Raw genomic sequence first — 24,214 nt, forward strand, 5'->3', positions numbered from 1 at the left:
CTTCTCTATTATTATTCCTGTCCTCATTTGAAGTTTCATTCCAGAACTGAGAAAAAACATAAAGCCCAGCAAGGTTGGTTTTAATCAAACTGACTTCCTTCCTATCACTTGCTTTTGATTCCTTTTAGTTCACTGGTTGCCACACGATACTTTGCAGCGATCCTCCAATACAAAACATTTATAAATGCCTATCTGGATATTGATCTGTATACGTACCAAGTAGCTCACTTGCATGACCCGATTTCTGCACAAAAGAACAGTAAGTAGAGATGGAATGTGTGTTCTTCCATCCATTTCACTGTCAGAAGTCCCAGAATTCTTTGCATCAGCAGCAGTAGCATCATTGCCAGACTTGCTGACCAAAGAGCTACAGACCTTGTCCAGCAACGATATTTGCAATGTATGACAGTAATTGAAGTAGCCCTGCATCAATCTCTTGACTTTGTAAATATTGTAACATTTCTGGCCAGCACAAAAAGTCATTAAAGGAACATTTCTTTTCTTCTAATTAATTTTTAATTGTGATCTAGGCACTTTTATGTTCCCTGGTTACTGGTCCAATTTAGTGTTTTTCCCCCATAAACCTCATCTAATATTAATTATACACATATTTATACTTCATCCCATACATATAGATGACTTAGTCTCTTTGTCATAAAGCTCTAAATTTTCTTTTTTTAATGCCTTGTCCTAGATACCCTCGAAACAAATCACTAATAATTGATATAACAAATTCAGTGCTCAAAATCATAACTCAAGATTGTAATTTCTGCCAATATCTAATGTCACCTTTCCAATTTAAATTCTAACCCCTTTTTGATTTAGCACTAAATTTTTCCGGGAAGTGGTTAAGTCAGGGAAAGAGAATGTATTTATAATTACTCTAAACATTGGCATTTTTCAAGAGTGTGAGGAGGTATTTTGAACTCGGATTGGGGGGAAAGTCCCTAGTGTCCAAACAGCACACGAATGTACAGAGTCAGAAACCTTACAGTTCTACTTTGGAGTTAAGCAATATTTTCTAGTTCACCCCATAGCCCCGGGGGAATTAATCCTTTTCTAAGCCATAATGGTTATTCGCTCACTTACTGCTTATTTCTAGTGCGGGTATAATCCTCTTTCAAGCACTCATCTTGCCACTCTGACTGCTGAGATCAGCCATCCCAGGCAGGGGTCTTCCTCTCTCCTCCCTCCTCCCAGCCAGGAGTCCCTGTCTTCAATCTCTGCACTGTGTCAAAACAGAAGAAGCAGCTTCATAGCTTCTATGTGGTCTCTCACATTAGTCAACGGACTGAACGGGCAGAAGCAAGCAAGCTAACCTCTCCAGAGCGCACGTGTGAGGGGGCAGGGCTGCTGTGGGAGGGGGAGCCAGAGAGTGACCACTTCTTATGCTCCTCCCACTCTTCCAGCTCCTTCTGGCTGGAGCTGTTGAGAAGGGTAGCCCCTTCCTACCCCTGCCTTGGCATGCAGCCAGATGACTTTGTGTATTGCTCTCACAAGTGAATGGAGGGCATCAGTGCAAAGGAGCAAAAAGGATGAAGTCTTGAGGGTGAAGGAAATGAGGAGAGAAAGGGGGAATACCACCTGCCAACAATGATCTCTTCTTGCGAGATTTCAGGTGCCCGGTGTTGGAAACCAAACTGCATTTTCCACTATCCCATCATATGCTGAGTCCTTTCTGGGTAGCCAGAGCAACTGTCTGGTTCTTTCTTAGTGCTGATAATTGCACTGAGTGAGATAAGTGCCTCACCCTTAGTACTATCTCTCTGGTCTAGATATGCTTTCTTAAAAATGTTGGGTCTAACTGGGAACCTCTCTCTTCTCTCTATCTCTGTGTCTGTGTCTGTCTCTATGTCTCTCTTACACACACACCATTTCTCTTTAGTCCATTTTTTTCTGTTTCATACATCTTTGATTCAGTTTTCAACAGTAGTAGAGAAAAGTGGGTTTATTCACTTGAACTATGTAAATCATTAAATTCAGAGCTGCTTAGAAAAACAATTATAGGTAACATGCAGAATGTATTATATAAGAAAATTTGGAAGGAAGAAACAACAGACAACAAAATCTAATAAGATAGAAGTGTTACAGGTAACTTAGGTCCATTGATTCCCAATAAATAGAAATCTGTGTGCAATCATAAATCTTTATCCCAGACCAGATTTATTGGGAGAAGAAGCTTGTGGAAGGATAGGAGAGCCTTATGCCAGTTTCCAAGGAAGAGAGTACAGGAGAAAATGTAATCGCTGGCTCCCAGAAGTGAGTATGGTCAGAAGTTTTAAGCTCTTTCCAGAGGGAAGCAAAAGCATCCGTTCAATATGGTTTCTCTCTTTTCTGTTGCCAGGAAATGTTGCACTCAGAGCAAGTAACTGTGTTTGGTTTGCTGACCGGTGCATGGCACCTGCTGGTCTACACATGACCTGATGATTCACCATGAATAACTGGACTCTCCTGGGGCACATGGCTCTGCAGAGAGTAACCACCAGTAAGTGACTGGTGTATGCATGAACGAGATCAACAGAATATAAGTCAATATGGGGGAGCTGCTCATTACCAGGAAGGCACAAGAGCAGGCAGTTTGCTTCAATACTGAGCCATCAGCTTCAGAGCTAACATTTCTCCTTATCCTAGTTGGAGAGCAGATCAGGGAAGAGGGCAGAAGAGAGAGAATTCCTAGGCTGACTGTGTTTTGCCATGACGCAAATTTTTGGAGGAATTTATAGATTGGGCTTCTTGACTGAGGTGACAGACCAAATCCAGTTCTCATTTCTATCTGAGACGCACTCTTTGTTCTTACTAGAATAAAATTTTATAAAGATGTAAGAGTTTTATTTGAAAGAAATTAGTGGTGTCTGGGCTTAATTAAATGGATTCTTTATTCTCATTAGAAATGGAATATATTAAGAAAATATTGAAAGAGAATACATGATTTAGTTAATTGTACAAATTATCATCAATTGCAATTTTTGCTTAACTACAGATGTCAAAATAATTGTAAAGGTTAAAGATTGCATATAAATCATTTCAAAAATTTTGTTTTTAGTTTTTATTCAATGTGTCAATGGATGATAAGCAGTAGACATGAGTTTATTAAAACATATATTAAATGAAGAAAATAGTCACAAGAAACAAAAGCCCTTGTAAAATCCTTTTTAGTCCTGTGATTATTCAATTTCTATCTTATTTTTCCTATCTTTCATCCATTCCCCTCTCTACTATCTTATATCCTGCAGTCAGCAAATATAGCTATTTTCCCAGTCTTAGAAGGTAACTTCCACATATCTGTTTTTTCCAAAAGACATTAATTTAATCTCCTCTCTTCACTGTCAGACATGAAAGGGTGACCTATGTTCATTAGCAACAGTTCTTTCCTTTATCTTCACTTTGAAACCAATCACAAAGTTTTCAATTTACTGTAACTGCATTCTTGATGGATACTGATAAATGTCTAATTGTCAAATTCTCTAGAAGTCATTTTTTTAGAGTAAATTGCATAAATCTGCTATAAATTCACTTTGTGAATCATTATAGGTGTCAAAATATATGTAAATATTACATCTTTCAGTGGTCAAGTTTGTACCAAATATTTTTTGTGTTTTTGATATTATTTATAGTAGTTTTAGCTATTCAATAATGTTGTCACCAACTGAATAGAATACCAAGAAGAGAAAGGAGGAAGAAGAGTGAAAGCTATGTTACTGAGAATATACTTGATGAATCTGTAGAGTTTTTTTGAAATTTCATCTAAATAAAGATACCTAGTTGGACATTCGGATATATACATCTATATAAAAAAAGGACTGCTGATATTAATTAAAATTGCTAGAATGAATGCACTCCTTGAATAAAGAAAATAGAATAAGAAGAGATGAAGACAAGCCTTGGAGAAGTATTACATTTAATAAATGGGACAAAGGAAAGAACACAGTGAAGAAGACTGATTCTTTTTCTATACCTAAAACAATCAGATAAAGCAAGTGATGAGAGTTCTAGATGGAATCCAGTGTCAGTGAGAGATTAAGTAAGGATGTGAACTGCAAACTTTCATTGCAGTGAGAATTTTAGAGTAATCAGGACCTTTTGAAGAGAAGAAGAAAATTAGGTTAGATTACATTAATGAGTACATTGGCAGAAAGGGAATGCAATTAGGAATAAAGGGTTTTAATTTTTCCTAGGCAAACTTGAATGAAATAGACAAAAGGAAAATTTGTTAAGATGATAAGCCATAGCTTATGCATTATATTATCCATAAGTTTATTTTTGGTTTGGGGGTCACACCTGTCAGTGCTCAGAGCTTACTCCTGACTCTGAGCTCAAGGATCACTCCTGTTAGGGCACAGAGAATCATATGAGGTGCTGGGGATCGAACCTGGGTTTGCCACATATCAGGGCGAACACTCTACCCAGTGTGCTATCTCACCAGTCCCTTAACACCAATTTAAAAAAACGGGAAAGATGAAGTGAGAATGCCAGTGAAAATACAAAGAAAGAATACTAGGAAAATTATTGATGTTAACCCCCTCCCACGCATAAGATACAGAGCATGTTTGTGGTTCAAGAAGGAACTAAAGAAGAAAGTAAAAATGATGGTGAGGAGAAATATTCCATAGGGTCAAAAATTAAGAGCAAAGTCCCCTTTAGAAAAACAATGCTGTTTCGTGTTTCAAATTCAGTATTAGGGGGAAAGAGTGATTGTACAGCAGGTAGGGAGTTTGCCTTGCACAAGGCTGACTTGGGTTTGATCCTCAGCATCCCATAGGTCTTCCCAGTATGGCAGGAGATCCCTGAGCACAGAGCCAGTAAGCCCTGAGCACCACTGCAAGTAACCCAAACAAAAATTTAGTATTGTGTTATGTTTTTATGAGGGAAAAATCCAAAAGAGCAAATACCAAATATTAAAAGTATTTTCTCTGGAGATAGAATTGTGCATGATTCGTGTGTTCTCTGTATCTCTGGAAGCATTTTTTGAAATAATAAATATCTTTTATCACAAAAAATAAACAAAATGTTATGGAGAGATGCAGAAATATTCATTTCAAGTTTATTTTGCAGAAAAATGACTGGGTTGAAGCTTATTCTTCCTTTATTATGTTTCTGGAGGAATAAAGGTTTGTAGTTTCAAAATGTAGAGACTCATGATCTAGTTATTGCTTATGTCCCTTGTGGCAAGTATAGCAGGATGGTGGAAAGAATGCTTTGTTTATTGCATTTCTCCTTGATTCTCCCTTACTATATTGACAGTACTGGGGCTGGAAGCATACAGGGGCGAAGGGACTTTCTTTGCACTCACTGACCGCATTTCTATCCCCAGCACTAGATTTGGCCCCCTGAGCACTGGCAAGGGTTACACCTGAGTACAGAGCCAAGTATAGGCCCTGAGCATCACTGAGTGTGTCTCACTTCATTCCCCCACCCCCCAGGGGGATGGAGGGAAAAAGAATTTCAGTACTTTAACATCAATTTGATCCTATGTCACATCTTTTATAAATACTCCAGAGTGGGGTCAGGTGGGGTAAGGGATAATTCGAAAGGGCTGGGCACATATTTGCACAAGGGGGATGGTTCCCTGTGCACTGCCAAAAGCACTTAACCAGTAGCAGCTCCTATTCATGGCTGAGTGTGGCCCCCAAACCAAATAAAAAATTGAGATGTACAGTGTTAGCACAGCTACAGAGTCTACTGCAAATGATGTCAAAGAAACAATGAGAAGAGAAACTGGGAAATGGGGGAGAATGGGAAAATTTCCCCTGAAGTGCTTTACCTTAATTGCCTTAATTAAAAGTTCAACTTAAGATTTTACTTTTTCATACATGGGGAAATCAATTTTTTGAAGAAAAATATGTCATAACTCAGATATTTATTTACAGAAGGATGTGTTTAGTCTGACATTTTTTCAGAAAAATTTCTTAAAGATAGTCACTGTGTGTGTGTGTGTGTGTGTGTGTGTGTGTGTGTGTGTGTGTTCATTCTACTGCGAGCATGTTACAGTGAAACAGAATAGCCACAGCATGCATTTTATTAGTTCTGCGTGAGCTTTGGCAAGCACAACATAGCAAGCAAATTCAGTTTCAATAGTATTTTGGAAAAAAATTAGGACAATAAGCAGGTGAATGTGTTTTAACCATGTTTAATTTGTATATTTTTTGATTCAGGGACGATATCCAGTGGTGTTCAGGGCTTGTACCAGGCTCTGCGCTCAGGGTTCACTCATACAACGGTTAGGAGGATCACACATGGTGCTAGGGCTCAAACTGGGTCAGCAGCATTCGAGGCAAATGTCTTACCTGCAGTATTATCTCTCCAGCTCTTAGCCTTGTTTTAAAGTCAGGCATGCTTTCATATAGTCAATAACTTAAAAAGAAATCTTAAGGCAAAAAATAATAACAAAATGGGATGTTCTAGTAATCAATGAGTTGGATGATAAAATGCCATGGATATGAAAAACAATTTTGATTAGAGTCAGTCAGTCTCTCCTTAATCCTAATTTTTGTCTGTCAGTGGCTCTGATCCTGCAGAGAACTGATGAAATTTGTGAAGCTTTTTGAAACTTTTCTACTTACCAAGTTTCCCAAAGATGATGGCATTCTAACATAAGTGTCCTTTAAGAATTCTCAATCTTGGAGGCCCAAAGATAGGGCGACAAGGCTCTGGCCATGCACGTGACTGACTTGAGTTCAATCCCTGGAACCCCATATGGCCCACTGTGCTTTGCCAGGAGTAAACTCTGAGCACAGAGCTAAAAGTAAGCCTTAAGCACAGTGAAGTATGCCGTCCCTGACCCAGATAAAAGAATTATCAATGTTGGGCCAGAGAGATTGGCTAAAGTGCTTGTCTTGCACTTGGCTGACCTGATCTCCAGAAATGCATCTGGTCACCAAAGCCTTGCCAAGGAGTGATCCCTGAGCACACAGTCAGGAATAAGTGCTGAGCACTGCTAGGTATAGTCCTCAAATCAAACCAACAACCACAAAAATAACTCAAAGAGTTGTCAATCTCTTGACAACTACACAAATTCAGTTTTAAATATGTAGCTTCATATGTATCTATCCCAGTATTTTATAAATTTATGTACCTAAAACAAGATTGCAGTGAGCATCTATACACTTACTATCTAGATACTAATACATTTATTATACTACTTTTTGCTTATCTATCCATTTATCTGCAGTGATATATTTATTTATTCATTTATTTTGGGGAGGGGGATTCCCAAGTAATGTTCGGGGGGGCTTGGGGCCACACCCAAGCCATCAGTCAGTCAATTTGGATGGTTCATACCTGAATGTGGCAGTGTATAAATATGCAGACCCAGCGGTGCAGGCAGACCTCAGGGTTACACTCAGGGGTGCTCAGGAGGGCAGTTCTGGGGATGAAGCTTGGAGCTCCAAACATGCAAGAGGCAAGTGACTGTGATGCTTCAACTAGCTTTCCAGCATCTATGAAATATTCATTTATTCATTCTTGGCCAACCAGGTGGGTGATTCAGACAAGGGCACAAGGATGCTATGTGACTTAGGTTTCACCATGTCAGGGCCACCCCAGGAGTGATGTGGGCTTTCAGGGCTACACCTGGTGATGCTCAATGAACCATGAGGTGTCGGAAATTTAACCCCAATTAGGGGAATATTAGGTATGCATCTTAAGTGCTGTACTGTCTCCTGCCCACCACCCCCAGTGATACATATATACTGACAACATATATGGACATATATGACTATATATGCATATGACTATATATAGCATGTCACTGTCACTGTCCTCCGATTGTTCATCAATTTGTTTGAGCGGTCCAGTAACATTGTGAGACCTGTTACCCTGTTTGGCATATCGAATACGTCACGGGTAGCTTGCCAGGCTTTGCCGTGTGGGCAAGATACTCTCAGTAGCTTGCTGGGATCTCCAAGAGGGGCAGAGGAATTGAACCCAGGTCCGTTGGGTCGGCCGAGCACAAGGCAAATGCCCTACCACTATGCTATCACTCCAAGATTATATAGCATATATATACATACATATATGTACATATACATATGCATGTTTATATGCATACATATACACATGCATGTATGTGTTTATATACATACATGTCATATACATGTATATGATGATATATATGACTATATCTATATTTTTTAAATTAAATCACTATGAGATACACAATTACAAAGTTGATCATGGTTGGGTTTCAGTTATACAATATTCCGACACCATTGCTCCACTAGCATATGTTGCCCACCAACAATGTCCCCCCTACCCTTCGCCTGTCTCTGTGGTAGACACTTTCTCTCTCTCTCTCTCTCTCTCTCTCTCTCTCTCTCTCTCTCTCTCTTGCGTGTGCTCATGCTCTTCCCTTTTAGGGTTTGCAATGCACATGCCGAGAGGTTATTATGTTTGTTCCTTTACCTATTTTCAGCACACAACTCTTATCCAGAGTGATCATTTCCAACTATGTCATAGTGGTCCCTTCTCTATCCCAGCTGCTTTCTTCCCCAGTACTGAAGGGTAGTACATGCTTTCATGTTTCCACACATTATTTCCCCTCAAGGTTTATTTTTTTATTCAGAAAAGGGATTAACTACTAACCTTTCACTATCTGTACTGCAAACCATAAGGCCCACAAGGAAAAGGAGAGAAAGAGAAAGAGAGAGAAATAGCGAGAAAAGGAGAACAAGAGAGAGAAAAAGGAGAGTGAGAGAGAGCGAGTGAGAGAGAGAAAAGTGTCTGCCATAGAGACAGACTGGGGGGTGAGGGGTGGAAGCAGGGAAATTGGGGACACTGGTGGTCTGGTGGTGGGAAACGAGCACTGGTGAAAGGATGGGTGTTGGAACAGTGAATGACTGAAACCCAATCATGAACAACCTTGTAATTGTAACTCACTGTGATTCAGTTATAAAATAATTAATTTTCAAAAATTCAGAAAAGCAATACCAATGTTCAGTAATATTCTAAAATAAGAGCACTGGACATTGAGGATTTTTTTCCCTTACAGTAAACCATTGTTTTTATTTGAAATAAAAATCAGTTAACAATACTTTTAGCTTTGAGTTACAGTGCCAGGTCTTACCAGTAGGATTAGAAAAGAGGATTTCTTATCAAAGAAACAGGACTTTCGTAGTTTTTTGGTCAAAACAAGTTATCAAGTAACACAAGTTTTTGAGACAAATCCACGCTAAGAGAGGCAGTTCTAGTTGTTTTAATCATCATGTTCTCAGCTACTACATATCCTTTTATCATTTGTTTTTCTGCAAATGACTATACTTTATGCTGGTACATATAATAAGTGTTAACCTATGGAGCATACAGAAAAGTGCTAGGAAGGTTAATGTGTTCTTGCAGAGGTTACAGATGTTCTAACATGCAATACAGAATCAGTGATTGAGATTAAATAGGCAAAAATAAATAAACTAAACTTTGAAATTTCAGTTATGTCAGGTTCAGCAACATTTCACATTACTTTGAGGACAATAAGTAAATTCTTCTTAACCCTCCCTCACCCCAATTCTGTCTCCACAAAAATCATTTTCTCATTTCTCCTAGACTTGGCGTTAGAAGCTGTCCATGCAATGATGAAGTATGTAATGACTGATAGCTTAAAAAATGTCTCCCTGCTGAAGACAATAATGTATGAATAATGAAATGGTTTGATCTACCATGTTTCTTGCATTATATAGTCCTGATGCTTTTTCTACACCCCAGTGGAACTCTCAGCACTCCCATTTGATGACTTTACCTGTTTTCATTCACATGGTAGAAGCAAGCTTGTTAGTATATGGCAGATCAGGAGTCCCACAGAACTGATTTTTTCCTTTTAACTCCACAAAGGAAAATTCATACTACTATCATATATGAAAATAGCTTCTCCCCACCCCCCACTGCAACAAACACTTTAAAGATAAATGAATTCTGCATATTTGCATCTGAGAAAAACAATCTATTTAAAACTCAAATTATTGTTTGACGCTTGACTTATGATCCCAGGTGACATGATTTCTTATTTCTGTCTGTGTCAGCTACCATGAGGTAGTCAAGTTTCAAACACAGGTGTGCTCACCAGCCTCTCTGATGGATCCTTAGCAATTCCCTGGCAATGCCCACCTGCCCTTGACTCTCTTCAGGATAACTGACCTTACTGGATGTTTTTCTGCCACAGACCACAGCAGCACTTCTGCCTCCATCAGAAGGAAACAAGGCTAGCTGCTCCCATAAGCATTCTGTTTCCCAACACTATCATGTCTTTATTTTCATACCTTCTCTAAACTTACACATTACTATGACACCTTAGCACGTGTTTGAGAAAATTTTGTCTATGAAATTTTGTTTCTGACAAGACACATGCCAAATTTTAAGTGTGAGTTACAAATCCATGCAGAAAGTTAAAGCTGGTCACCATTCAACTACATCTGTGTTGCTGACAATAACTAGTTTTTCTGTAATGGCTTAAATGTCTTGAAAAGAGTTAAAAAATATATGGGCCTACACATATTTATGAGAACTTAGAATAAATATGTCTTGTTCTTGGAGTGACATTTCCTGGAGGTGTAGACTATTACTCTCACCTCTGGGATCTCCTTTGAGCCTTGATAATTGATAATCTCAGAAACTGTAAGTCAACACCATAATTCTCTCTTTTTCCCATCAGACTTCCTTGTTCATTCTCTTCCCCAAAGACTTAAAAAGCCATTCATGACAATGTTACACATAAGTAATGGCAATCCTTAAAGATTACTCAGCTCTGAGGTTCCAATCCATCTTTCCTCTTAGTAAGTGCTTCTTGAAAACTACTTACTGAGGAAGATTTTCTATGCTATAGGCTATGTAGAGACAAGAAAGATCTGAGGCCATGGACAACTCATTTATCTATTGGAAAGTAACATCAATTAAAAAACATAGCATAGTTCAGAGACATAGTCAAATCATAAGTAGAACTTCATGACAAATATGAATTAATATCTTCTTGAGAGTAAAGTATTATTGGAAATAAAGGGGGGAATACAGTTTAGATAAAAGACAAAGTTTAAATAATTTAATTTATATTAGGTATTATTACCAAAACTTAAACATTCTTTGAATTTTTGGCTCAAGTGAAAAGGAGTTGAATATCTAGAAATTGTGTTTGAGTCATAAAGGCAAAATTCATTTAAGATATGGAGTGACAGTGCCAGACATCCAAATACTTATGAGTTTGTTTAAGCAAAGGAATATTAATTTAGAACAATGACTGCTTCATGTTGGTGAATGCTTACTGAGTTCAGTTCTAGGTATTGAGCAACTATGGTGTACTTTGGGCTGGAGAGATAGGATAGCTTTGTGTATAGGAGGCCCAGGTTCAGTCCAGAAGGCACCATATGTTCCTCAGGTGCTGGAAGCACTGAGCAGAACATAGTCCCTGAGTACTTTCGGGTGTGGCCCTCAAATTTCCCTTCCCAAAATGGTGATACTATAAAATATAATAGGCAGTGGGTCATCTGTGACACATTCCAGCAAATTTCATCCGTTACTGAATACAATACACACAGATGTCTTTAAGTACACAATGTGTGTGGTCTTTAAGTACACAAGGTGTGTGAAAACACTGTTGATTTTTATGAAAAATTCCTTATGACTTAATAATCAACTGGCAAAAAAGAATTTTTTGAAAATGAAAACACAAAACCTCCCTTACAGAAAAGGGGTAGGGGAAACTTCTTGAATATGGAAATCTTACTGTTTTTTGGTTGGGGTATGAAGTCGGATCACTATATTTTTGTACTTTAAACAATTTATGCATTTTACACTTGACAATAAGAATATATTTGCTAAACTTATTTTTACTACTCTATTCTATAGATTAAAATATTTGTGTTTTTTCCCCTAAAAGATGCATGTCATACATGTGGTGATAACAAAAAGAATTTGCCATCTCTATAGTCTGCTTTATAATCACACTGTGAGCTTCTATAAGTGATGTGCAACTCAGATATTCACTAAGTACATTTTATTGCATACAATGAATATGCAGAATTCTAGGCAATACACATTGGTCCCTGTTCTCACAAGGCTTGGTGTCTACTGGGAAAGGCAGGCAATTAAACCAGCAATGATAAAAATGTGAGGCGTATACAAGAATATGGACTGACTTTGGCACAAGGCAAAGTCCTGTGATCTCCTTTACATTAGGGGATATATCAGGGGAAATAAAGGAAATCTCTGAACTGTGCTTTAGGCCAAGGTCAGAGGGAGGCTTGTGAGATCCTTCCACCTGGATGATGAGGAGGAGAAGCCATCCAAGTGGAGTGGAGAGAGTTCAGCCAGTGTTTGGGTGGATGGGTGGGGAGGGGCTGGTATGCAAAAGAGCAATGAGAGACTAAAGGAACCCATGGCAGTGTTTCCTATAGTCTGAAAGGATGGTGGTGATCCATCTGACTGGGGAGGGGTGAGGCTGGAGAGGGCCCGAGCAGCACCATATCGTCAGATCACCCCATTGAATTACCCACCTACATAATCAAGAATTATGTAAAGGGGTTGCTGGGGATACTGAGTCCTCTTGGAAGTCCCTCCAGGCAACCTTGTCTTTTTGGCTAGGGGCAACATGGAGCTAATGAAGAAGGGAATGTGCCTCAGGAAACCTAGATTATGAAATGTAAAAGTCACATAGTAGAAAAAAGATTAGAGGAAAGATTGGAGGGAGATAAACAGTTGAGCAGTACAGAGTGTTCAGTGCGCATGACAGCCATAGAATTACTGAAATATTATTCAAGAGTCACACACCAATTTTATAATTACATGTTCAACTTACTGTTTTCTGTATCATTGGGTAACTTTATTATTGGTAAAGATGTATGTTTTTTTAAGTCATAAATTTGTATGGAATGGAAATAGATATTCAAGGCACTCACCTTCTAATATGTAAAAATAATTTTTTGTAAAAATATTTTTTAAAAATTCAGTGAAACAGTGGGTATGATGCCACCACCAGGTCAATTTGTACCTGTGAGGCGAGTGCATCAGCAGCCTGATGGCACCGTCAGGCTTTCAGATACCCCAAAACTGCTGCTGTGACTTTGGTCAGACCCCAAAAACTTGGGGCAAAGTTTACCAAGGAAGTAAACGACCAAAAGTTAGGTATGTGGGAGACACACCCACAAACTACCTCTGGCTCAGCTATATAATTGGAGGCATGGCCTCTCTGGTTCCTGATCGAACTACTTAACGGCCATGATCCCACAGACTCAGAAACGAATCTTGGAACCCAAGGGCTTTTGGCAGAAATGCGTCCTGTTCCTGCAGTAGGTTATTGGCTCTGGGCCAATCCAGGTGGGAACAGGTTTCATGCCTTGGCCTGTTCCCCTTGGCGGCTTGGTGACTGCCATTTTCCAGAGGCTACTGGACAGTCAGGTTTGGGCCTGCAGTGACGAGACATTCGGGGCCTCACCAGATGGGGGTGGAACCAGCCCTTTCCTCCCCATCCCAATGAGATCCCGAGTCGCTGCCTACAAATGGCCTCTCTGTCTCCTGATCAAGCTAATTAACGGCCATGATCCCAGAGACTCAAAAGCAAATCTCGAAACCCAGGTGCTTTTGGCAGAAATGCATCTGGACCACATACAAAGTGGCCGCTGCCTCAGAGCTTCTTGGAAAGCCAGGTATGAGCCAGTGTTCATGGGGCAACTGCAGTCTCAAGGGAAGGGGGGCGGTACCGGCACGTCCTTCACACCCTACTGAGGTCATGAGTTGTCCCCCATGAGCGGCTCTCCTGCATGGCCATGGCTCCAGAGACTAAAGGACTTAATCCAGAGCCCGGCAGCTTGCGGCAGAAAAGTGAATGGACCATGCATTAAACTACTGTGCCATGTCTCCCTGGGAGGGAAAGGGTGTTGCTCCCTTCTGCCTTACCCCCCCCCCCCCCTCCTCGGGCAGCAAGGTGGCTACTGCCTCAGAGCTTACTGAAAAGCCAGGTATGGAGCTGGTGGTGACGGGGCAACTACAGTCTCATGGGAGGGGGGGGGGGCGGTACCAGCTCGTCCTTCACGCCCAACCAAGGTCACAAGTTGCCCCCCATGAGAGGCTCTTTGGCACAGCCACAACACCAAACGCACAGAAACCAATCTCGTAATTATCTGGCTCTTTGCAGAAATCCAAAATCGCAAGGCTGTTATTGCGGCCATGCAAGATTATATGATTCTCATAACCAGCTATAGAAAACAAAGTATTTCACAATGCCTTTTCAGCAATTCTGATTGTTGGGGGGGGGGGATTCTAAACAATAATGGTGCATTTTTTGTTGAAATGATGAATGTACTCAATGTAGAGAAGAGTTAAGTGGAAATCATCTGCCTCACAGACATTGGGAGGGGTGGGAGGGGGGTATATTGGGGTTCTTGGTGGTGAAAAATGAGTACTGGTGAAGGGAAAGGTATTTTATTATTGCATGACCGAGACTTAAACCTGAAAGCTTGATAACTTTTCCCACAGTGATTCAATAAATAAATATAAGAAGAAAAAAATTCAGTGAAACAAAAAGCTTGAGAGATAGAATATATTTTAGCTAACATAGAAAAAAAAGTCTTTGTAAGGTCTTAAACTATATCTAAACTTTTCTTATTGTTTCTTTCTATTTGGCAAAAACAAAGAGTCTTTTTTAAAATACAAAGAGAAACTATTCAGTGTTTCAAACCATCTAAAAGGGCCTATTGTGATTTCTTTTGAATATCAACAACAGAAATATTTCAGGCAATCTTCAGAACTGAATTGCTCAAAGGGTATAAAATATTGGAAAAATGTATTTATTCAAGTGTGTTGAGGATATTACCAAACCTAATATATTTTTAAATGAGCTGAAATGGCATATCAAGAACTTCATTTTAAAAGAGCAGTTGTTTTCCTTTTAGTTTATCATTAATTTTTTTTATAATGAAGAAAGATGAGGTAGAATAAATTATTCAAGCACAATATTTTCCTTCTTGCTTTAGATTGGGGAGTTTCTTTTTAATAAGACACTTATTTGTTGTTAATGTTTAAAAATAATTATATGTTATAAAAAACGTGAAAGGATAATCAGTTACACAGAATCAGACCAAAGCTACAGAAAAGATTTCTTTTCATAAGACCACAGCATCTGAAAAAGTATAAATGACTACCAACAATTTTCTTATGTCTGTATGTTTAAATTTTTGCATTTCTTCTCTTTTCCTTTTTTTAGGAATAAACTGTCAAAACTTAGATGCTTCCACTGGTGAGAAAGTTCATAACATTTTAAAGAGACAATGAGAAAGATTTGTTGAACAAATCAGAACAAAGGAACTGATGAACAGCACTGAGCTCTTACTAACATTGTGTCGAACTCTTCATTAGAAATCTTTAAGTTTTAAAAGATATTAGAACATAACTCAAATGTTCAGGACAATATAGAAATTTGTTGATCACTCTATTACCCATCAGTCTGCAAGCTTTCTGCAAACAGATGGCTCTGTTCTTCTCTATAAACTGCTTCTTGTGACCTTGTAAGTCAGGTAGTTCTCTAGGACATTAGTCTACCATTTTACATTCTGCTGACTTGTTGATAATAAAACTCTCTTTCTCTCTCTATACCTGACATCTTGTCTCTTGACTGATTTGCCTCCTAGAACAGTGGGATTGGAACCTTGCAATTACATAAGTTCTTTAAATGCAATACCATTTTAACTTGAAAAATTGATGGACAGACATACTATGTTTATTCAGAGAATACGGCCTTACCCTCCCTCCTTGCCAAATATAAAGAGAGCCCTTCATTTTAAGGCAACCAACTAACCACATTTGTTGCCACAAATCAATTTTTCAACAAAAATTGAAACTTTGATAAACTTGATAAACTTTGATAGCTTCCAAATGCAGACATTTCTAATGAAATCATTAATAATAATAAAGTTTTTTGATACTGTGTAATGAAGCATAGTAAATATAAAAGATATGAATAACAGTGAACCAAGGGGCTGGAGTGATAGCTCAGTGGGTAGGGCATTTGCCTTGCACGTGGTCACCCTGGGTTTGATTCCCAGCATCCCATATGGTCCCTTGAGCACTGCCAGGAGTAATTCCTGAGTGCATGAGCTAGAAATAACCCCTGTGCATCTCTGGGTTTGACCCAAAAAACAAAAAAATAAACTAACAAACAAAAAAAACCAAAATTTTCCAACTGACCAATAATATCTGGCATGCTATTAAAATCATGCCTGCATTAAAATTCATTAAAATTATTAGAAAACCCAATGGGCTTTAATGTTAATGACTACACAAAGTTTAACAACATCAGTTTCACAATGCTGCTAAACTTTAAGAAATTACATTCTTGAGGCTAGAATAGAGCTCAGCTATAAAGCACATGCCTTGTTTACAGGAGACCTTGTACCTAGTTCTTGTCACCACATAAAGCAAAGAACAAAAACACTCTCTAGTTCTCTTCCCACTCCTTGATAACTAACATATATATAATATTTTTCAGTTTTTGATATAATATCAAAGATTATTCATCATTAAGATATTCAGACACTTGGGGCCAGAGTGATAGTACAGCAGGTAGGATGTTTGCCTTGCGTGCAGCCGACCCGGGTTCCATTCCCAGCACCTCATGGTCCCCCGAGCACAGCCAGGAGTAATTCCCGAGTACAGAGCCAGGAGTAACCCCTGGCATCGACAAAAAAAAAGATATTAAGACACATTCCCTTTTAAATTTTATTTTTGTAAGGATGGATTTTTTTCAGTTTCTTTTTTTGGATTTTTGAGCCACACCCAGAAGTGCTCAGGTTTACTCCTTGCTCTGTGCTCAAGGGACCATATGAGATAGTGCCAAGGATCAAACCCAGGTTTGCCACATGCAAAGCAAAGGTTCTACCTGCTGTATGATAATTACTCCAGGCCCGATTTTTCTTCTTATATTTTTAATAACAAAGAACATCTATTTTGCGACAGATTAAACTGAAGTTAAAAAGATATTATTGATGTTAGAATGTATTGAGCTTTTATTGTTGCTTTCTAATGGATTAGTAAGTAGCCAGTTAAAAAATTTCATAGTTTTATTGCCTATACAGTGAATTTGGGGGGGGGCAGGAGGAAATGGAACAGAGTAGATAAACTGGCAGAGGTTTTCAAGTTAGACATAGGGGTGGGGGGAATCTATTTTTGTTAGTGAAAGGTCCATCACTCACCACCATCTCCAATCACTATATTCTCACACCTAGCTGTGAGGAAAGTAAGAAACCAGATCACTGTCACCATAGCTGCTAGCTGGAAGGGCTGGAGCCAACCATCCTTCCAAATAAAAAATTTTCTGACAGGTTTTTGTCTCTTAATTTGCATTTCCTCACAAGTAGTTTCTGCTTCAGAGATAATGATCTCTAGAGTTCAAAATAAGCATTTTCTTGTTTAGTCAGGATGTTAGAAATTACCATATGCCTGTCAAAGACAAATGCTTTGTTCTTTAAATGATTGCTTTAATGTAAATTTTCCTCTTTTGAGAATAGCCCACCTGTTCCAAGTACATAAAAATGGAAGTAAGGGGGCATAGCTGAGGAGAAGCAACTCATCAGGATTCTAGCCTATTGGATTCTTCTTCCAATAGCTCAGATTTAATGCTGAAAATAAAGCTTTTTTCTTTCTCCTTACAGTGATAATTATTCAATTTTAGTTACAGTGTCTATAGATAAAATCCGATAAGATCCATGTAAATAAAAACTACGGATTTTTCAATATTCTTCTAAGAGTGCAGAGCCATGCTAAGGCTAAAGTTTGGAAACCATTCCTATACTAGCGGGCTGGAGCGATAGCATAGCGGTAGGGTGTTTGCCTTGCGAGCAGTTGGCCTGGCCGAGCTGGGTTCGATTCCTCCACCCGTCTCGGAGAGCCCGGCAAGCTACTTAGAGTATGTCGCCCACATGGCAAAGCCTGGCAAGCTCCCTGTGACATACTTGATATGCCAAACACAGTAACAAGTCTCAAAATGGAGACCTTACCTGCCTGAGCAACTCAAAGAACAACAGGAGAACAGTGCTAGAGTGCAGTGCTACTATACTAGAAAGAATTAATCTTGAAGTGATAGAACGATTGCCCTTAGAATATTTTCTTTATTTATTTCTTTAATAATGATGAACACAGTCCTTTCATACCTTTCAGATTCTGGTGGAAGACTCTGTAATAGAATATGTCAAAATTATCTAATTAGTCTTATGACAAATTGCACTGTGTGTTAATGAGCATGGACCTGGATTATATTTTATGGTGATGGTTCCAGAGTCTGAAAGTATGCATGGATAATAACCTTTACTTGTTTGTGGGGGCTAAGGGGATTTCACACACAGCAGTATTCAGGGCTGACTCCTGGCTGTGCTCAGGGATCACTCATGAAGGACTCAGGGGAGCATACTATATGTACTGTAATGTAGTGTCTATGTAGTGCCAGACATCAAACCTGGGTCAACTACATGCAAGGCAAATGTCCTACCTGATGTACTATCATCATTTAACTTTTGGAAAAGTAGATAGTCTTTTTTTATTTATAGCTAACAAAGTGTTTTAGAGAGAAAAAACTATTTTGTTTATCTAGAAATTGCTAGAATACAAAATCAAAATCAGGTCTACTGACCTTGTAGAAAAAAATATTTTGGTTATGCTAGAGTAGGGAGCTTGTCTTGCATGTGTCCAACCTTTGTTCTACCCATATATGGTGCCTTGAGACCACAAAGAATGACTCCTGAGCACTACTGGGTGTGGCTCCAACCACACCAAAAAAAAATATTTTGGTTATCAGTGTAGACTATAAAATTTCACTTCAGCTCTTACAAAACAGAAGCAAAGATATAGTCAAGGCTTCTGACTGCCTCTGGCTCATTTCTCTGCCTCTGTATCAGGATCTTGGGGAATAATATATGCTAAGGCATCTGGTATAGTGCTGACTTAGCATTAGGTTCCTTTATTATTATTTTTCCTACTTAGCATAGCAGTGTAATACTATACAAGGCCAGAATAGCTTGGGTCTCCCTAACTCTTAAATCACATATGAAAGGGCTCTGTCAGTAAGACAGAAGATTAAAAAAAAAAGGCATATAAAAAAGGTTCAGAACAATTAAAGGTCTGGACAATAAGAGAAATGCAGCATTTTCCAGGTCATAAGCCAGGAGTGATTCTATATATTCTTTTGACCTATGCTTTAAGTTAGCATTCAAATTTAAAGGTGACCAGACAGGTCAATACATCACTCTTCTGCCTTCCAGGTTCAGATTTCAGCAGTTGCTGGACATCACCATCTTTCATGTTTTCTTCCTAATTTTCACCTCAGATTGCTAGAGCCCCAGAGAATGCCCTGAGAATTCATTGTATGTATGCACCACCGTTTGTTTATCCAGTCATCTGTTTCTGGATACTTGCGTGTTTCCAGATCCTGGCTATTGTAAAGAGTGCTACAGTGAACACAGGAGCACAAATGTCTCTTCGAAATAGTGTTTGCTATGTGGCTCTAAGAAATAATGAAATCAAGCAATTTGCCACTATGTGGGTGGATCTGGAGGGTACCATGCTGAATGATGTCAGTCCAAAGGACAGAGACAGATACAAAATGATCTATCTCATTTGTGGAATATAAGAAAACACAAATGGTCAAAAATAACAGAAGCTGAAGGGCTGGAAAGATAGTTCATTGGAGAGCAAGCTTGCCTTCCATGTGACCAAACTCAGTTCCATCCCCTAGAGTACTGCCAGAAGTGACCCCTGAGCAGAGAACCAGGAATAAGTCCTAAACACAACAAGGTATGTTTAGGATAAGAGCAACTGAGAAGTGAGCTTACCAAAAGCAGTAGGTCGAGAATGGATGGAAGGGGAGCCTGAGACAATGTTGGAGAGAATCAGACACTCTGGTGGAAGGGGTGGTATTAGAACGTTGTATGCGCAAAACCCTGCCATTAATGGTGATTCACATTAAAAATTATATTAAAAACCTCTTGGGATCTAGGTTAGACCATCCAACCATCTGGCTTGTCTCTCTTTTAATTATTTGTTGCTGCATCGGTCCTGTTTGCTTTATACCAGGAGGTTCTCTCCACTCAGTCCTTTAGGAATGATGCACCATTTGGAAGATCTACCAGGGTTTGATTAGTCCTCTCTAGGTTCTTTCTGCCTCACCCCAATCCCCCTTCAGTTGCAATGAGGCAACCTGCTTCTAATTCAGACTTTAGAGTTTTACTTGGGGAATCAAAGGCTTTAGTACAAGAGCTAAAATGAAATTTCACAGTGCAGATGTATGAATTTGCCTTCCTGGTGGCTCCAAGAGTGTTTCAACAACTTAACTTCAAGAGGTGATATTGGTAAGATTTGTCTGGGTATAGAAATAGAAGAATAGTTCAGGTAGCTAGTTAGTTAGTAGAGAAATAATATGGTATTAATTTAGCTTTGTGTATATATCACTCTTGTTACATGTACATACTGATATTTAATAATATAGTAATGATGATAAGATTAATACCCTTAATAATTATATATATGATTATGTGCAATAATAATTATTAAATGATTGCTTAAGCTGCTTTACTTTTATTTTTAATTTTTATTTGATTTTTAGGACATATGTGGTGGTGTACAGGGCTTACTCCTGACTCCATGCTCAGGGATCACTTCTGGTAATGCTCAAGTGACCAAATGCAGTGCTGGAGATCAAACTGGGGTTGGCAACATGTAAAGCAAGTGCCTTAATCCTATATTATCTCTCCACTACTTAACCCCATGTTTTATTTGTTAATAGCAAATATACCTTAGGGAGGATGGGTAGCATGTTATTTGTTAGAATAAAACTTTACATTTATTATTTATTTAATTCTGATTCACTCAATGCTGGGCCTGTTACTATTTTTTTTTCTTAGTTTTTAACTAAGAATTGTAAAGTCCTTCAGCAAGTTTTTTCAGGGTCATCCTAAGATCACATACTCTGTAACTGTCACACCAGATAGGATCTAAGATTTTCTAATTCCAAATGCTTCGTTGTTTTTTCATCCCAGTCTGTTCATCTACTATATTTTCATTTGCTTGAAAGCTGGGATGACATGATGCAAAAATGAATACTCAATTGAAGAAAAGGAAAAAAACAGTCCATTAGTATCTTTTCAGACAAATGTCCAGCTCAAAAACACAAGAGAAAGGTAAGAGATCTCAGGCAGGTTGGATAAAGCCAGCTCTGTTACTTATCAGCTATATTATTATTATTATTTTGATTTTTGGGTCATACCTGGTGATGCACAGGGGTTGCTCCTGGCTCTACACTCAGGAATTACTCCTGGTGGTGCTGGGGGACCATATTGGATGCTGGGAATCAAGCCAGGGTCAGCAGCGTGCAAGGCAAATGCCCTACCCGCTGTGCTATCACTCCAGCACCGTAAGCTATATTATTTTTGAATAAGTTATTTAACACTCTTCTATGTGCTAATTTACTCATTTCAGAATAACAAGACCTATCTCCTTGAATTATCATGGGGAAAAGTAATTAACATTCAATACATTCAATAAATATTAGTTTTCATTAGTCAAAAATTCTTCCTCCCTCTGTCCCATCCTTTCTCCCCATCTTCCCTCCTCTCCATCTTAGTCTTTTGCCTATTTCCTCCCTCTCTTCCTCTCTTCTCTCTCCATCTCTTCCTCTCCCTCTCTCCCTTCCTTTCTCTAACAAGTTGAGTTGACAGTGTTAACTACTAAACAATTATCAAACAAAATGGTAAGACTCACCAAAGATGGCTCAGAAACTCATTCTAAACGTTAAACATTTTTTTTTTGGACTAGGATTTAAAAATAGAACCTGGTGAGAAGCAATTCTTGCTGTGTCAACTTTTAGAATGCTGTACTGAGAAAACCCAGCAGAGTTTTATTTTAAGAAGACCCTAAATGACTTAGTTGCAATTCATAGACAGAACACCCCCTTGACAGTTTGCTTTCTTGTGAACCTAAAGACATGCACCATGAAGAGTTCTGGCTTTCTGGCTTGACCATTGCCCCGCACCCCCCATATAAAAAGTCCAACTAAGTTAAACTCATGTGCTGCTCTCAAGTAGCTGGAGCAGAACTCCGGCTGTGAGCCATCACTGCTAAACCTTGTGAAGTCCACCTCTCTGTTAAATCTACTTTTAACCAAACAGGGTTTTTTTTTTTTCTGACAGTATGTTTTGGAGATGGTGCAAAATATTACGGATACAGAAAAGGAAAGAATGTATGATAGTTTTGGAAAGCAGGAAGAAAAGACTTTGGTCTTGACAACACTTGGGTCTTAGTCTTGTTTTTGTCAGTTTTTATTGTAAAATGATTATTTCAAATGTTTTCATTCAGTTTTTCCATTTTCAAAGTTTTGCAAGTAGGTGGTCCTTAAACATTGCTAATTCTATGACTTATTTTTAAACTATTGATAAGTCAGTTAAGTACTAATTTTGTAGTGATTAAGGTAGAGGAAACATTGTTAATTAAGGAGGCTAAGCCTAATAAAATATATCATTAATTTAATTACCACAGAGGATTTACTCCTACAAACTACTATGTATACTTTCTCCATGTCTGTCAAACTCAATATTTTAAATAATCAACTAAAAAGCTACACCAAGCTTAATTCTCTTTATTTGGCGATAGCCAGCAATGCTTAGGACTTACTCCTGCTCTGTGCTCAGGATCACTTCTGGAAGGGTTCAGGGGACTATATGAGGTGCTGGAGACCAGCTGTGTGCAAGACAAGCATTCTACTCACCGAACTATCTCTCTAGCCCTCAAGTTTCCTTTTTTTTAAAAATTGAATCACTGTGAGATAGATTCTTACCAAGCTATTCATGATTAGGTTTCAGTCATACAGTGTCCCAACACTCACCCTTCACCAATGTACATTTTCCAGTACCAGTGTCTCCTTTCTAATACAACAAATAAAGGTAGCTGAAACAGGATCTGAAAATATGTTATATCAAGAAGGTAATACCAATTCAGAAATACTAATTATGCAACAAAGTGTAGAACTAATCGACTGGAATGAAAAGTACAGGGACAAATCACAAGGAATAATCCTGAAAGAAGATATGAGAAAGTAATGTCTCCATTGTGAAATTTGTGGATACTTGTTATATCGAACATGCCACAGGGAGCTTGCCAGGCTCTGTCGTGTGGGCAGGATACTCTCGGTAGCTTGCCAGGCTCTCTGAGAGGAATAGAGGAATTGAACCTATGTCGACCACATGCAGTGCAAATACCCTATCCACTGTGGTATCATTCCAGCTCTTTTATGATACTCTTTTATAACCTTTTACTGAAAAATGACTAAGTTCCTTTATTAAAATAAAATTTCAGGGGTGGAGAGATAGTACAAAGGAAAGGGCGCTTTCCTTGCATGCAGCTGACTCAGGTTCTGTTCCTGGAACTTGTGTCTTCGGAGTTCCCCAGGAGTGATCGCGGAGGGCAAAACCAGGAGTAAATCCTGAGCATCACTGGGTGTGCCTCCCAAACAACAACAACAACAACAACAACAACAACAAAAGATAACACTTTAAAAGAAAAGTATACATATCACAAACACTAGGGTAGGAAATCTAATTCTTTCTCTAGCACTGGTTTTGGTACTGACATAACTCTTTGTCAGTTTTTGCATAGGCTTCAAAGGACCCAGTGGGATTCAGTGGTAGAAGTAAGTCTGAAATCATAGAATAGAAGTTACCTGGCTCTATCCAGTATAAAAGTCAGGAATCACAGCTTGATTCTGTCTATATGTATGGTCAGCACAGATCATAGTTTCTGTATAGAAAATACACTTAGTACATATTAAAAGTTCAGTATTTGATTGATAAGAATTGGCACCCCTAATTTCTGTTTACATAACACTGTTGAGGGAAACAACCAAATTAACTTAAACCAAATGACTTACCAATTCTGTTATCTTCTCCAGTAAAATACTGTTACTTAAACTTTTAAAAGACATATTCAAATTTGTTAAATGAAGTAGAAGTTAGTAACTCATGTGCCAAAATTAGTATCAAGGAGGAAATAATAATTTATATAGAAATGTTAAATTGCTTGTTACAATCAAAATTAATAAAACATAGAGAATGCATATAAGAATCTAGCCTATAATAATAGTCTTTGGCTTAATAAATTAGACTAAGAGGTAGCCCCCTCCTTGCTTCTACCTCCCAATTCCTTCCTCCTAATTATGATGTTCCTAATATAACCAGCCACATTATGGTACTCAGGAGACACAGAAATG

General features: G+C 38.6%; 1 protein-coding gene across 6 annotated transcripts in view; it reads right to left on the reverse strand.

Moving 5' to 3' along the window:
* The window catches only part of PEX5L (peroxisomal biogenesis factor 5 like), a 260,007-nt gene that overhangs the window by 193,347 nt on the left and 42,446 nt on the right, over positions 1–24,214 (reverse strand). Inside the window, exons 1-2 of one of the 6 annotated variants that reach the window (XM_056121780.1) lie at positions 1,090–1,275; positions 217–298 (exon numbers count right to left, since the gene is read on the reverse strand). The exons of 2 other annotated variants lie outside the window; for them this stretch is intronic. In XM_056121780.1, the coding sequence (XP_055977755.1) occupies positions 217–294 (78 nt within the window). In that variant the 5' untranslated portion in view covers positions 295–298; positions 1,090–1,275. Of the gene's footprint in view, positions 1–216; positions 531–1,089; positions 1,276–24,214 lie in introns of those variants that run through there. 3 more of the 6 variants (XM_056121783.1, XM_056121779.1, XM_056121778.1) reach the window with 3 other exon arrangements.

Source organism: Sorex fumeus, unplaced genomic scaffold (assembly GCF_029834395.1).
Source record: "Sorex fumeus unplaced genomic scaffold, SorFum_2.1 ptg000044l, whole genome shotgun sequence".
NCBI classification, from domain to species: domain Eukaryota; kingdom Metazoa; phylum Chordata; class Mammalia; order Eulipotyphla; family Soricidae; genus Sorex; species Sorex fumeus.